Source organism: Ursus maritimus, assembly GCF_017311325.1.
Source record: "Ursus maritimus isolate PB19 chromosome X unlocalized genomic scaffold, ASM1731132v1 scaffold_X1, whole genome shotgun sequence".
Lineage (NCBI taxonomy): Eukaryota > Metazoa > Chordata > Mammalia > Carnivora > Ursidae > Ursus > Ursus maritimus.
The window spans coordinates 72,572,714-72,586,332 of NW_024423319.1; the positions used below are offsets into that span (position 1 = coordinate 72,572,714).

Here is a 13,619-nt window from a genome sequence, read left to right on the forward strand (position 1 = left end):
TTCTTTCTTTCTTTCTTTCTTTCTTTCCTTCCTTCCTTCCTTCCTTCCTTCCTTCCTTCCTTCCTTCCTTCTTTCTCTCTCTCTCTCTTTCTTTCTTCTTTAAGGAACAGCTCCATCCATTTCTTTCGAAAACATGAACTGTGTTGTTGGGACAGATGCTTGTAATTTAGACACATCCTGAGGGTCTGCGCTCCAAAGGCAACTATACAAACCTAAAACACTATTCATTCACATCAAAATCTGTGACTCTCTCATGAGGTTGTCACTTCATTTCCACCACAGTTCTGTACATTTTCACAGTGGGTGATTCCCTTGAGCTCAGGGCAGCTCAGCTAGTGGCAAACAAGAGCCGTATGAGTTTGAGATTTGAACACCTGTACTTCTGTAAGAACAAATGAGCCTTTGGGCAGCTATTGGCTTATTTGGAGTTTATAGCTAATCAATACACGTGCGGTTATCCAGCCCTGTCTTCCCTGCTCGGTATTTGTGCAGGGACTCAGGGTCAGGAAGTTACACTTTTTTTGTACTTTTTTTTGCATCTTCCCATTGTTGCTACCTGTCGCAATATGTGTGTCTGAAGTCTGTCATCCAGTTGTCTCCCTGGCTTTGTGTCATTTCCAAATTTGATAGGCATGGCTTTTATTTTATTTCGTAGCATTTCCTTTTTTATATCTTCGTTCAAATCATTGGTAGTCTATACCATGTACAGAATAAGTACCCTTTGTTGCTACTATTTGTTTCCTCTCTACAACATTTTCCTACCCATTATCAAATAGGCCCAAATAAACTTGCTATGGGTGAAGAAACTGAGCCCCTTTCGGCTTTTCCAAATTAATGACAAATGTCATTTTTTTATTCAGAAAAGACAGGTCTTTATTTTTAGAGTCGGGGAAGGCAGAGGGAGAAGGAGAGAGAGAATCTTATGCAGGCTCCACGCCCGGCATGAAGCCCGACACAGGGCTCAATCTCACCACCCTGAGATCGTGACCTGAGCTGAAATCAAGAGTCGGATGCTTAACTGACTGAGTCCCCCAGGCGCCCCTGAGAAGACAGTTTTGTCGTTCAGAAGGTTGATGGATTTGAGAGCAAAGTCTTATTAGAGGGGAGACGGGTTTGGAGGCTTGGATGTGTGTGCAGTTCATATTAGTGAGCCTTGTAGTTTCAGTCCTCTTTGATGCTTTATTAGACTATTAAGTAGATCTCGAAACCTCTGACATGTCAGTGTTTGCATAAATGGTTTGTGGTTTTGTTGGTCAGTTTTTAGCATTTTGGGGTGGGCGGACGGAGAAAGTTTTGTATTTTTTCTTAATTAGTTCCTGAGGAGCCAGAACTTGAGAATTAGTGTCCAGGTTTGTCCTGTCAGATCTTTATCATGAGTTAACACGTTCAATAAAAGTTTGTTGACTCAACAAGGGTGCTGATTGCCAAACTTCGAGAAGGAAAAAAAAAAACCACATCAAGGAGCTTATAATTTTGTAAAGGAAATGACATCACCACAAATTCTGGGCACTAGATTTTAAAAGGGAGAAGTAGTACAGGGTCTGGAAACCATGTTAGATGAAGCATACATAAGGAAGTAACAATATTTAGCCTGGAGAAGGGATAGCTTATTTTGAGGACATGATGACTATTTTCTATTATGGCTGATACTATCCCATTTTTTCCTGGTCTTTCAGGAAAAAACTCAGAAGTTGCCTTTGAGCCCTTCATCCAATCAGATGTCAATTTTCTCTCTTCCAAGTCCAACATATTTCTTGATTCCTGTGCATTTTTTGTTTTTTTTTTGTTTTTGTTTTTGTTTTAAAGATTTTATTTATTTATTCAACAGAGATAGAGACAGTCAGCGAGAGAGGGAACACAAGCAGGGGGAGTGGGAGAGGAAGCAGCAGGCTCCTAGCGGAGGAGCCTGATGTGGGGCTCGATCCCGTAACGCCAGGATCACGCCCTGAGCCGAAGGCAGACGCTTAACCGCTGTGCCACCCAGGCGCCCCATCCTGTGCGTTTTTTGTATTCTCAATTGCCCCCCTGCTATGTGAGGCCTTTCAAGTCGTTGTCTCCACCAGTAGAAGAGGTTCTTGGTCTCTGTTATCTTTCTCTCTGTCCTCCATTCTACATTACTTTCCCAGAATAATCTTCCCCCCAAACCTAGTTCTGATTTTATCATGTCCCTATTTAAACACTTAACAGTGGTTCCCCTAGCCTAGTAAGAAAGTCTTATCTCAAACTCTTACAGTCTGGTCCCCAATCTTCCATCACCGCTGCCTTCCCCTGTTCACACTGTACCTTCTATTCAGGCTTATTCAGTATTCTGGGAACCTGCGCTAGGCTTTCCCAGTTCTTTGACCTTCTTTAAACTGTTCCTTCATACTATTATGAAGAAGAGATCCATCATGTTTTATATGTTGTTTTAAACACCAAAATTAGGACCAGCTTGAAAAAGAGATGACCCTTAAACCAAGAATTTTCTCTTGAATACTGTTGTCTAGTCTAATAATGAAGGAATAGAGAGCTTCCCAACATTGGGCATACTTTAGCAGAGAGGCTGAGGGCTGGCTGGTTTGGCTGATGTAAAAACCGGGGCTACTTTTACTAGGGGCTGTAGGGGGCTAGACAAAAAGAGAAAGCATGGTCCTCTGCTGTTAAACTTAAATCTATATGTGAGGCACCAACCATACTTTATCTCCCCTCAGTAGCCCACATGATACACACACACCCCTGATTAAGTCATTCATTTACTTAGAATCTTTCAATAACTTCTTTTCATCACTCTTAGGATAGTCAAGAGAAAATGAAGGGGCAAAATCAATAGTAAGGCAACAACAATGAAGTCAGAAAACGGTGAATTGAGGAAGCAATTAGGAACAAATATTAGCAAAGCTTGAGGAAACACTGATTGTGTGCAGGGGAAAGGGGGTTTTGTTTACAGTAACAGGGAGGTCATCGAGTAGGGGGGGCAGAGTGGTCAAGTCTAGAGGTAGATATTTCCGGAGTGTCCATAGAGCATCATATAGGTGGTAGGACAAGTCCTTTGAACCAGCAACTCCACCCACACCAGAGGCTGACCTTTTCTGTGATTATGCAGAGGGAATATTTGAGGTTCCTCTTTGTCTTTGTCTATTCCAGATTACAGTCTTGCCTTTACTTTTAGAAAACCAAAAGGTTCATTGAAGTGTTTTTTTCCCCAAACAAAAGATCAATCTGTCCTCAAAGGTAAATTCTGCCTCCACTTCTTCAGAACTGGAAAAGCTGCTGGAAGCTTTAAGAATAGCAATTTGTCCTCAACCGCCAATCATAGAGGTTTCAGAAGGTTGGGGTTCAATTTGAACCCAATCAAATGTGCCAATCAAATGTTTTTGTGTGCATATAATTTGACCCTGCAGTTTCACTTCGGGCAATCTATTCTATAGAAATGCCCATACAAATATACAGTGCAGCATTGGTGGTAATATTAAAAATTGTAAACAATTTAAATGTACATCATTTGGGATATGACTGAATAAATTATGGTCTAGCCATAGTATGAAATACTATGCAGCTATTAGAAAGAATGAGATAGAGCCCTATATACTGACATGGATGGGTTTCCATGACCTGTTAGAGGGTGAAAAAAGTAGATTTATGTGACTCTGTATGACTTGTGAATATATGTTTATATAAACAATATATACATGGACGTGGGAAGTAGGAAGTAAGTAAGTCTGGAAGAATACATGCTAGAAATACTAACTGGTTACTTTTGGGTAGTGAGATGGGGGAAGTGATACAGGAATGTCTAAAGGAAAAAGTTAAAGATTTTTTTAAAATCATGTGCTACTTTTATTTTAAAAAAGTATAAATTCATCAGCTTTCTTTGCAGGCACATTGGACAGAGGCCTCTAGCACTTTCCTTTCCTGTAGGATTTGCAACTGTATTGGCAATTTTTTTTTTTTGAGAGTTTTCCAGCCCTCTGGCACTACCTTCCTTTGGATACATTGTGCAGGATACTTACCTTACCTTTTCCCTCAACTAATAAAACAGAACTCATAAGTCAAGGCCAGCAGTTTCAAACTTTATTGGACATCAAAATCACCTTGATGCTTGGTAAAAATGCAGATTCCTGGGCCTGCTCAGTAGATTCTGAGTCAATGTTTCTGGGGTTGGATCCAAAATCCTGCTCTTTCAGAGGCACCCCAGGTGGTCAGTGAGAAACCCTGTTTCAGGGAATGACGTCTGATTGTGCCCCCACCCCCTCATTTCTCTCTCCATGATTAGCAAAGGGAACCAGGGAGCAATGACTCACCGTGCATATCTTTGTGGGTCACAAATGGTTGGGTTCATCTGAATGGGAAAAAATGAATAAAACATAGTTTAGTAGACTTAAGAGTTAAGTAATAAGTGTTGTTTCTTTAAAGTAGCCTATTTGAAATGGGCCCTTTGGGTTAGAGGCTGGTCTGGTAGGCAGTGACCAGGCAGTGACCGGCCTAGGAGATGCCTTCCAGCGATGGCTTCCTTAGTTATAAGTGGAAGGGGAGGAGGGACCATGAGGTCTTAGAATTCAGTTGCATTTTAAGTGAAGCTTGTGTCCTTGGAAAATGATGCTTCTAGTATTAAGATGAGGTACTATCTATCTTAAGACGATTTTAAATGTTTTTTGATAGATTTATTATTTTTCTTTGTTATAAACAAAGTCTGTTAATCAGATGCCCACTGTGGGTTATGAACATCACACAAGGGTGTTTAAAAACCGTATACCCCAATTACTCCCAACAGTTAACCTTGGGAATAAAAGTAAATGGTAATACTTCTTAACTACCTTCCTAAGCCCTCAGTGAAGCTGGCAGCCATCAGTTAAATAAACCATTGGGTTTATTATTTTGAGAACAGAAGCATCGACTTGGGCACAGTTTTCTAATTTGCTCCTCATTTACCCAACAATCATTTATTCAGAGGCTACTCTGTGCCTAGTGGACATTGGATAATTCCACAAATAAAAGCCAGAGACGTATGAGCAGCTGGAACTCTAAGGGGATCATCTGAATGGGAAAAAATGAATAAAACACAATTTAATAGACTTGAAAGCTTAGTAGCACATAGAAAACAGAAAGTGGATTCCTTAAAGCAACAGCCTTGTTCTCTTTCTGTAGTCTATTTTAAGTGGGCCCTCTGGCCCAGCATTATCAACCTTGGATTAGGAGCTTTGAGGAAATAGTGGTTTGGTGGTTGTTTTTTAAAGGATTTTTTAAGAAACGTAGTTACTAAGCAACTGCCATGACCTGCTGCTAAGTTGAAGTTCAGCGGGCAAGTCAGTTCCGAAGAAGGGAATATATAAACAAGTTGCGAGAGGGGGGAAATGGCTTAGGGATAGATTTGGTATATTTTTTTTCTGGGTTCAATGCATATTTCTGTGTTATACTTTATCTTCCCCAAGAGAGGGCTGCCTGGTCAGAATCTCTTTGTCTCACCGACTTCTCCTCCTAGCCCGTGAGTGAGGAGGAGGACCAGAAAGGAGCCAACGAGAGGGCCAGGGTGGAGGGCTGAGCCCTGGAGTAGGGCCAGTTCCCTGGGCAGGTGGAGAGGTGGATAGCCCTGCACTCTAGGGCAGTGCAGGGCTTCTGTGACAGACCAGTCACCACCCTCTACATTTCGATCGCGACACCTCATTGATATTGATGAGTTGCCTTGTAAACCTCAGAACGGGGACACTGTCCAGCTGCTGTCTTTTTCGCCCAACACTTAATGGGTGAGTCAGTGATTTAACTGCTTCCTGCAGGATTTCAGGGACGGGAGTAAGTAATGAGGACAAATCACCATAACACCAGTGCGTGATGAATGAAAGAACACATGAATTTAACCAGTTGGCTTTGTTGGTACCAGAGTGAACAAAAATAAACTTTGTCATGGATATTTGTGTGAGTTAAAACTCCATTCCCTCCCCTTAAGGCTTTTTAGCATTTCCCTTTATACCCAGCTGAAGGTCAGGTTGCTTTGCTGAGGGAAGGGGAGTGTCAGGTGTTGGAACAGGTGTTTTGTTTTCTGCCTGTAGAGTCATACAGACTAGATGGGGACGCTTCTTGCCAGCCCTCTGTGGTGCATGAAAATGCTTTTGTGGAATTCTTTTTCCCTGGAAATATGTTTGTTTTTTAAAGCAGTTCCACAACCTTCAACCCTTACTATCAATTTTGTCTTCCTCTGAAATCTTGTCATAATGAGGTATGCCTATTTTCTCCCATTTCCACAGCCTGTGCGTTAGGTATATCCCATTTTATGCAGCAGTTACAGACCTTAAAAATTGTTGTGTTGGGGGGGGATAAATGTGAATATCATATTTTAAATGTACAAGGAGAATGTCACAGCAAAGCATCCCTATTTAAAAAAGCCTTTTGTAATAATTGTACAGCTAGAATTAGTGTTCCTCTATCAGGTTTTCTTAAGTTGGGTGTAAACGTGTAGTTGCCTTTCCAGAGCGATAAGGCTGTTTCAAGGCTCTTGTGATGGTGGTAGTGGGGTATAAAGCTGGCACATGGACTTACAACCCCACGGACTAGATGATTTTGAAGGAGAAAGGTGACAGCAGACTTCTTGGTTTGGGAGAATTTCTGTTTGTTACTGAAGCCAAAGACCCTGTTTGTTAAAAGGGAAATAACTGGGGAGAGCTTTGTGATCTTATCTGATTGTGAGGTTTGTTTTTACCTTTGTGTACTGGGTTCCAATCTCCCCCTCCAAAAAAAAAAAGTCATCTGGAAACAAATCGTCTTCCTTGCCTAACAACGATATAATGGCCTCAGGTCCTTTCCAGCCCCTCCACCCTATGTCTCAGGGCCATCTGTTCTCTGTAATCCACTTTTTTGGGAAAGTCTCCTTTCCCATCTGCTCTCCTTGGGCCTTAGTGCCTGCTCTAAAGATTTATGAAGGCTGCACTGGAACCTCTTTCCAGTTGTTGTTTTTTTTTTAAGGATCAGTAAGATTTCAAGGCAGATAAAAGCTTTTTCCATTTGATATGTCCAAATGTTACTCCTTTTCCAGGTGTGTTTCTTCCTTCTATTGGCCGGTGAATGGAAAGACGTCTGTCTCTCTGTGCTTGGAGGAGGGACTCTGCTTATCAAAGCAAAGATCGACTGTGCTGGCTCTGGCTGCTTTGAAGCCCAGTGTCCTTCTGGCTCTTTAGCCACTGGCACACAGGCTTGGTGCAGCTCCTTGGGTTCATTTTTTCCCTGTCTGCTCCCTTGTCTCCCTGACAGAATACAGTCGCTTTGAATCGAAGATACATGACTTGCGAGAACAAATGATGAACAGCAGCATGAGCTCTGGGTCTGGGTCCCTCCGAACAAGTGAGAAGAGGTCTTTGTATGTCAGGTAAGTCACACTTCTGAGCACCAGGCCTTGTGCTGCGTGAGGAGAGCTCTGTGCCAACACAGCGCTTCGTGTTTAACTAGTGGGATAGGGAGTGTGTACTCCCAGTACTAAAGCAACATTTTGCACTGTATGCTCAGGTTGTGTACTTTATGGTCAGTGTCTCTCCCTTCTGTGAGCTGGCTTCTTCCTCTTTGCTCATGAATGACTCAGTACGAGAAAATTTCAGTTTGCTCTGATTGTAAAAGACTGCTGGGTGATTGTTGCTAGTCAGCATTCAAACAGCACTCAAATGTTCAGAGTACTTTGCTTGCAATCTGTGATTTGAGGGGAAAACTTGGCATCCCCCCCTCCACATATGCATAGTAGACATCAGCATTTGTATCTGAGAATATCAACTATCGCTGTGTTCTGGTACAGGGTCTCTTGTAAGAGACCAAAGAACTGATAGGTTGCTGCTTCTGGGTCTTTTTTTAAAACGGTGTTTTCTTCCCTGCTGCCGTGTCTGAATCATGGAACACGGGATGGGATGGTGTATGGTCCCCAGGAAGGGTGGGTGGAGGGAACGGATATATAACATTGACTGTATTGCTGCTGAAAGCTGTTCTGAGATACTGTGCAAGGTTGAGCTTTTGACCGGTGAGGCACATTATAATACTTTGGCAGGTCAAAGTACAAACCTCTTGGAGAGTTGAACTGCTTAGTGAACACTATGGCCTCCTTGGAGAAGTAGGGATAGTTTTCTTCTTCCTGCCCTAGCTTCTTGGCAAAACTCCAAACAGTGTGCTGCAAGTACATTGTATCTCTCCAAGGTTAAAATCCTTAGAGTAAGAGGTGGTGGGATTACTCCCCTGAGCCAGAGGTAGCTCTGTGTGTGTGTGTGTGTGTGTGTGTGTGTGTGTGTTTAATGCTTAGGTGTGGGGTGTGTTAAACCCTTGGGTTGAACTTTCTCTAGTGGTCTCTGATACCTGCTGGGGGGTTAGGAGGGAAGGCTACATTTGCTAATTGCCTGGCAATGAGACAACTGCTCTGTCTTTGGGGTTTGACTTGAGGATAGCCAGTGGATATAAATGGTAATTGCAGTTCGGCTCCCAGTGCTTGATTTTCTTTTCCCTCACCTGGTAGTCCTTGGCCCGACTGCAGGGAGTGGAGCTGAGGGAGCCCAGCTTTGAGCGTGAAGCCCACTAGACCCTTCATGGTTCTTTTTTGAAAAATGAACCCTCAACTTGACTCCTTGTTTGTTGAGGGCAGCTTTCTTGACTTGTGCTGTGCTCACCTCCTGCGGTGAAGGGAGGAGAGCTAGAGGAAGGCTGGACTAGTCACTGGTGATCTTTTCAGTCTCCTGTTTTCCGTCACTGAGCCTTGCTTGTCTGTAGCCTAGACACCGGGGCACTGATGGGGGAAGCAGAAATGTGCTGTTGCCCCCAGCAAAAGGGTAATACTTAAGTGACGTGGTCAGGATTGTTCCGTTCCCGTGCTGCCAGCCCCCGCAGATGTGGCACTCCAGTGTGCGTGGGAAGCTGCTCTTTAGGCAAGACAGTTTCTTTGGAGAGTTTTATTTTTAGATTTCCTCTCTCCACCTATCCTGTACTAGAGCTCTCCCTGCCTGGGTAGGGGAAGTGGGGCATTAACTCCTGACCTGGAAGACCTAAAAGACCTGGAACACCCTCTTCTCTGGCCCTGGGGAAAGGGATACATTGCGTCTGACTCTGGGGAGGAGGGTGGACACTGCACTCTGTTTCTAGGGAATCAGTTTATATGGTTTATGTAATCTGCCCTTAACCTTATCTAGATAACATCGGTGTCCTCTGAGGAAAGTAAGTATGCTTTAGAATAATGAACATTTGTGATCACTAGACTTAGGCAAGGAAAGTATTTTATGGGGCTAAAGCAGTGAGCTGAGGTCTTTCGCTAAGGTAACCCCCTCTACCAGAGCCTGGCTTGCTCTGTTTCCTTTCATGCCTGTTTGGCATTCTTTCATTCTGCACTTTGTTCCTTTTTGTTAGCATGTAAACATACTCAAGTTTCTTCCATTCTTAAGAAGAAGAGAAAAAAAATTCCCTTGATACCAATAGTCCCTTAAACTGTTGTCTCTCTTTTGTTCACCACATGTGCCAAATTATGTGCCAGGAAACACTAGTTCCCTGAGACATTAATAAGTATTGTGTGCAAAATCAGTGGTTCAGTAGGGTGGGCAAATGCAGTATTAAACACAGGAAAATAGAGTTCTTTATTGTGGTTCACATCCAGGAGGGACTGTACTAGGCAGAGTTTCACCAAAAGATAGAAGCCTGGGAGCCTTATTTGGAGAAGCCCATCTTAAATTCAGGTTGGGAAATGTTGGAGTCATCTGTACTTGCTCCTGCTATGTCTTCAAATCACCTCTCTTTCAGTAGGAAAGGAAGTGTGCATCTGCTTTTCAGCATGGTGGTGTGGTTCCAAGCAATTCCGGAAGGCTCCGGAGGAGCAGAAGCCCAACTCTGTCAGGGATCCACGGTGACCTCTTAGTCATCAAATTCAATGACTGGTTCACTGATTCTCTGCCATTGGTCTGACCTCTTCACCACGAATTCCCTGCTTGCTTCTTTAAAGTCTTTTTCCTACCTTGCTAACCATTCCTCGATATGTTTCATTAGCTCTGCCCCCTGAATGGCAATTTCATTTATTTTCACAGATTCTAATCCCGTTGTTGTATAAATGACATCCCTGATCTCTTTAGTGAACCCCAGACCTGCATTATCAACTACTTGCTGGACATGTGCATGAAACTGCACTCCCAGTGCCTCAAACAAGCAGTGTGTTCAAAACTGACCCCCCCACACACCTGCTGCTCCTCAATTTCCTTATCTAAGTTAATTGCATCACCCTATCATGTGGAAAAGGGATTAGATTTGTTACCCAAGGCAGATCTCATCTCCACAGAGGGAAGAAAGAGCTGATGATTAAGACTGTCTGAAAATGGAATGGACTGCTTCCGGAGATAGTAAATTTGATCTTTTGTCACTGGAGGTGTTTCAGAAGAGGCTGGGCACCCATTTGCCAGGCTGTTGCAAGAGGGGCTTGAAGCTAAAGCAACAATCTGGACATAATCTAATCTGAAGTTTTCAGTAGTTCCGAGATGTCTTCAGGATGAAGGGAAACAAACAGTCAGGGCACATCTATGCATTAGGGCCTTTGTGATCCTCTTTAAATTGTGATTATAATCCTTTAATGCTGCAATGTAGACCTTATTCTCATTTTACAGATGAGAAAACAGAGACTCCAGTTAGACAACCAAGAAATTTCAAAACTGGAATTTCAACCCGGTTGTTCTGACCGTTGAGCGTGGTTCTTTCAACATTTCTCAAACTTGCTGATATAAATCAGCCGGCATACTAGGAGAAATACAGATCCCCAGGCTCCTCTTTTATCGTTTTGGATTCACTGGGTTTGGGGAAATGTATTTTTTTTTTTAACAAGCAATCAGAGTGCTCAGGAATAACCACTTGTTTGTCACCATAGCTATTTATTTCTGGTTCACTTGAACAACTAAACATGACACAGGAGCTCCTACTATGTGGAAAGCAGGAAGGTGCTTTGAATTGGGGCTACGAACTGGGGCATGGTTTTGGATGCTGGTCCTGCTCTCCAGTAGCTTGCCGTCTGCACAGAAGACACTGAGCAGCAGGTGGTTAAAGTGAAGGAGCCCTTTTCGGTTGGGGTTTCACCTCTGATTCTTTTAGATGTTGTTTCCCCTCTGATATGCTTCTTCTCCCTTTCCTTCTCCTGACTGTTATTCTCTGGTGTGCAGGGGTTGCCAAGCAAATAACACTCTCTTACAGCACCACTGAGGCTCTCGCAGGTGGAGCCCTAGGGAGCTACAGTTGTAGTAACGAGAGAGGGGAGATGGGATTTGTGGAGCCGGGAGCAGAGGAAAGAAGGAAAGATTACAGTGTTTGGAAAATGTGACTTGGCTTTAAGATCACTAGTGACTTAATGGAAAGACCTTCCCCAGCCTTCACCATGCTAGCCTCATCTCTTCAATGGTGGAGGTAGGATGAGCAGAGCCCGTCTTCCTGCCCACTCTAGGGCTTTTGCTCTGCTAGTGAATTTGCCTTCCACTCTGAAAAGTCCACAAAAGTGTGCCTCTCTTGAGCCTCTTGCTCAGGATCAGGGTGGTGGGGTGTTTAATTCAGGCCATTCTGCTGTGAAGGGAGTACAAAAAGACACAGTGTAGGTGAGTTTCAGGGACTCTCAAGTTCTAAACTTGGGTGTTCTTTTGTTTGTTTATTTCTTGAATGAATGAATAAATGAATGAACGAACAAACAAAACAACTAGTCCTCCGAAGGTTGCCAAGAGGCTTGAGAGCATATTTATAGAAATAGCTTTTGCAAGTCTGGGTTAGGCTGGGTGCATTCTTCACAGCCACAGGACAGTATCAGGCGGGCCTTTGGTGAGTCCTGGCATCCCGGCTGGCCATCTACCATCCCAGTCTTCTTCCCACTCAAGGAAGGAAATCATGTTGGGGCATCTGTAGTCTCTATTCCAGAAACTGTGTCAGAAATATTGGCTTGATCATCAAAGAAGGCTGGAGAAAGCTCCTTCTCGTCACCAAGCAGACATTAATTGTGCAACTGTCCTGTGCTTATAGCCCAGGGTGGTGCTTAGGAGAGCCTGACTTTGTCTTGTTCGTTAACGAGTTTCAGTAGTGGATTAAAATGCCACTGAGGTGATTCTGGCAGGCTTCACTATCTGACAGAATTGGGGGGTGACAAGAATATACATCTTAAAAAGCAATAGCAATTTCTGTCGTGTTCAGGGCTACCAGAGGACGCGGCAGAGTTTCCTGTGTCCGTGATTCTTGAACTGCCTATTGCTAGAGCATATTTCCCTAACAGCAGTCCTGGACCTGTGCTCATAATCCCCTCAGCTGACCCTACAGGTGTTGTGACCCCAAATGTTCACATATTGCGGGGCAATTGGTCCTTGACCGCCCGTCTAACGTCATAACTGACCTTTAAGGCCTGAGACTTTGAAGTAGACTAAAAACAGTGCCCTTCCTTGTTCTCCATGTTCCCTTCTGCACAGAGTACCACGAAGACCTGACTCGCTGTCAGCTGCACTTGTGGCTCTTTGATGACCCATCTTGTGTCGACCTGAGTACTCTAGTGTGGGCTTTTAGGCTGCTTTTTGGAAGCTGCTAGCAATTTTAGCTCTCGCAGTAAGGTCAAGAGCTGATGAGTGACTATTGCCTTATGGCTCTCGGAGCATGCTTCACATGGACCAGGCAAAAGAGGGACTGCTCAATTTTCAAATAATATGTGCCTTTTATCTGGTACTTTCTGTAGCTCAGACTGCTGTAACAAAGTACCATAGATTGGGTGGCTTAAACAACAGGCAGTTATTTCTCCCAGTTCTGGACACTTGAAAGTCTAAAAAGTAGGTGCCGGCGGATTCAGGTTCTGGTGAGCAACACCCCCCCAACTTTCCTGGCTCGTAGATGGCCACCGTCTTGCCGTGTCCTCACCTGGCCTTTCCTGGGTGCATGCAAGGACAGAGGGAGAAAGAGAGAAATCTCTCCTTGTCTCTTCCTCTTCTCATAGGAGAACTATCTCCTTCATGACCTTATACGAACCAAATTACCTCCCTAAGGCTCCATCTCCAAATACCATCACCTGAAAGGTTAGGACCTCAATGTATGAATTTTGGCAGAACACGAACATTCAGCCCACAACACTGACCAAAGGAAGGAAGCAGTGTCTTAGACCCCAACTGGCATGGGAGGGAAATGCAGTGGGAGGACTCTCTGAGGGATAGCAACTGGAGAGTAACTGGGAGGGTGTTTTGTGACCCACTCCCCCAGCCTGATCTCCTCCACCGTTCATGAGCATCAGACACGGCCTTAGTTCGCAAAGGGCTTCCCCTTTGGTGATATACTATGAAAGATTTTAAAACTGCGAGAGTTAAATAGCCGTAAGTAGAAAACATTAAGAAAGGTCATTGCTAAATACATAGTATGAATTTGGAAGAAAGAAATTTGGAGTGGACAGGGTCACGGAGAAGGGTGGGACTTGGGTTGAGCCTGGCGGGTGTTGCCCATGAGGGTGAGAAGGGGGCCGGCAGAGCCCCCCCCACCTCCCCAGGCCGCACAGATGGCTGGAGCCAACGGCAGAGGGGTGGGCGCACAACTAGGTGAGTGCAGCAGAAGCAGCCACTTGTCTTTGAGGCTGAAGTGCTGAAATGCTCTTGTTTATTTTGCTTGGAGAAACCTGTCCAGCCGGTTTCCTTGGTGGTTGCCATATTCTTTGC

The 13,619-nt window shown here is 44.0% G+C and overlaps 1 protein-coding gene across 1 annotated transcript in view; it reads left to right on the top strand.

The window, feature by feature from the left end:
* The window catches only part of DLG3 (discs large MAGUK scaffold protein 3), a 52,574-nt gene that overhangs the window by 20,592 nt on the left and 18,363 nt on the right, over positions 1-13,619 (top strand). Inside the window, 1 exon segment of the mRNA XM_040630762.1 lies at positions 7,219-7,333. Coding sequence (XP_040486696.1) covers positions 7,219-7,333 — 115 coding nt within the window.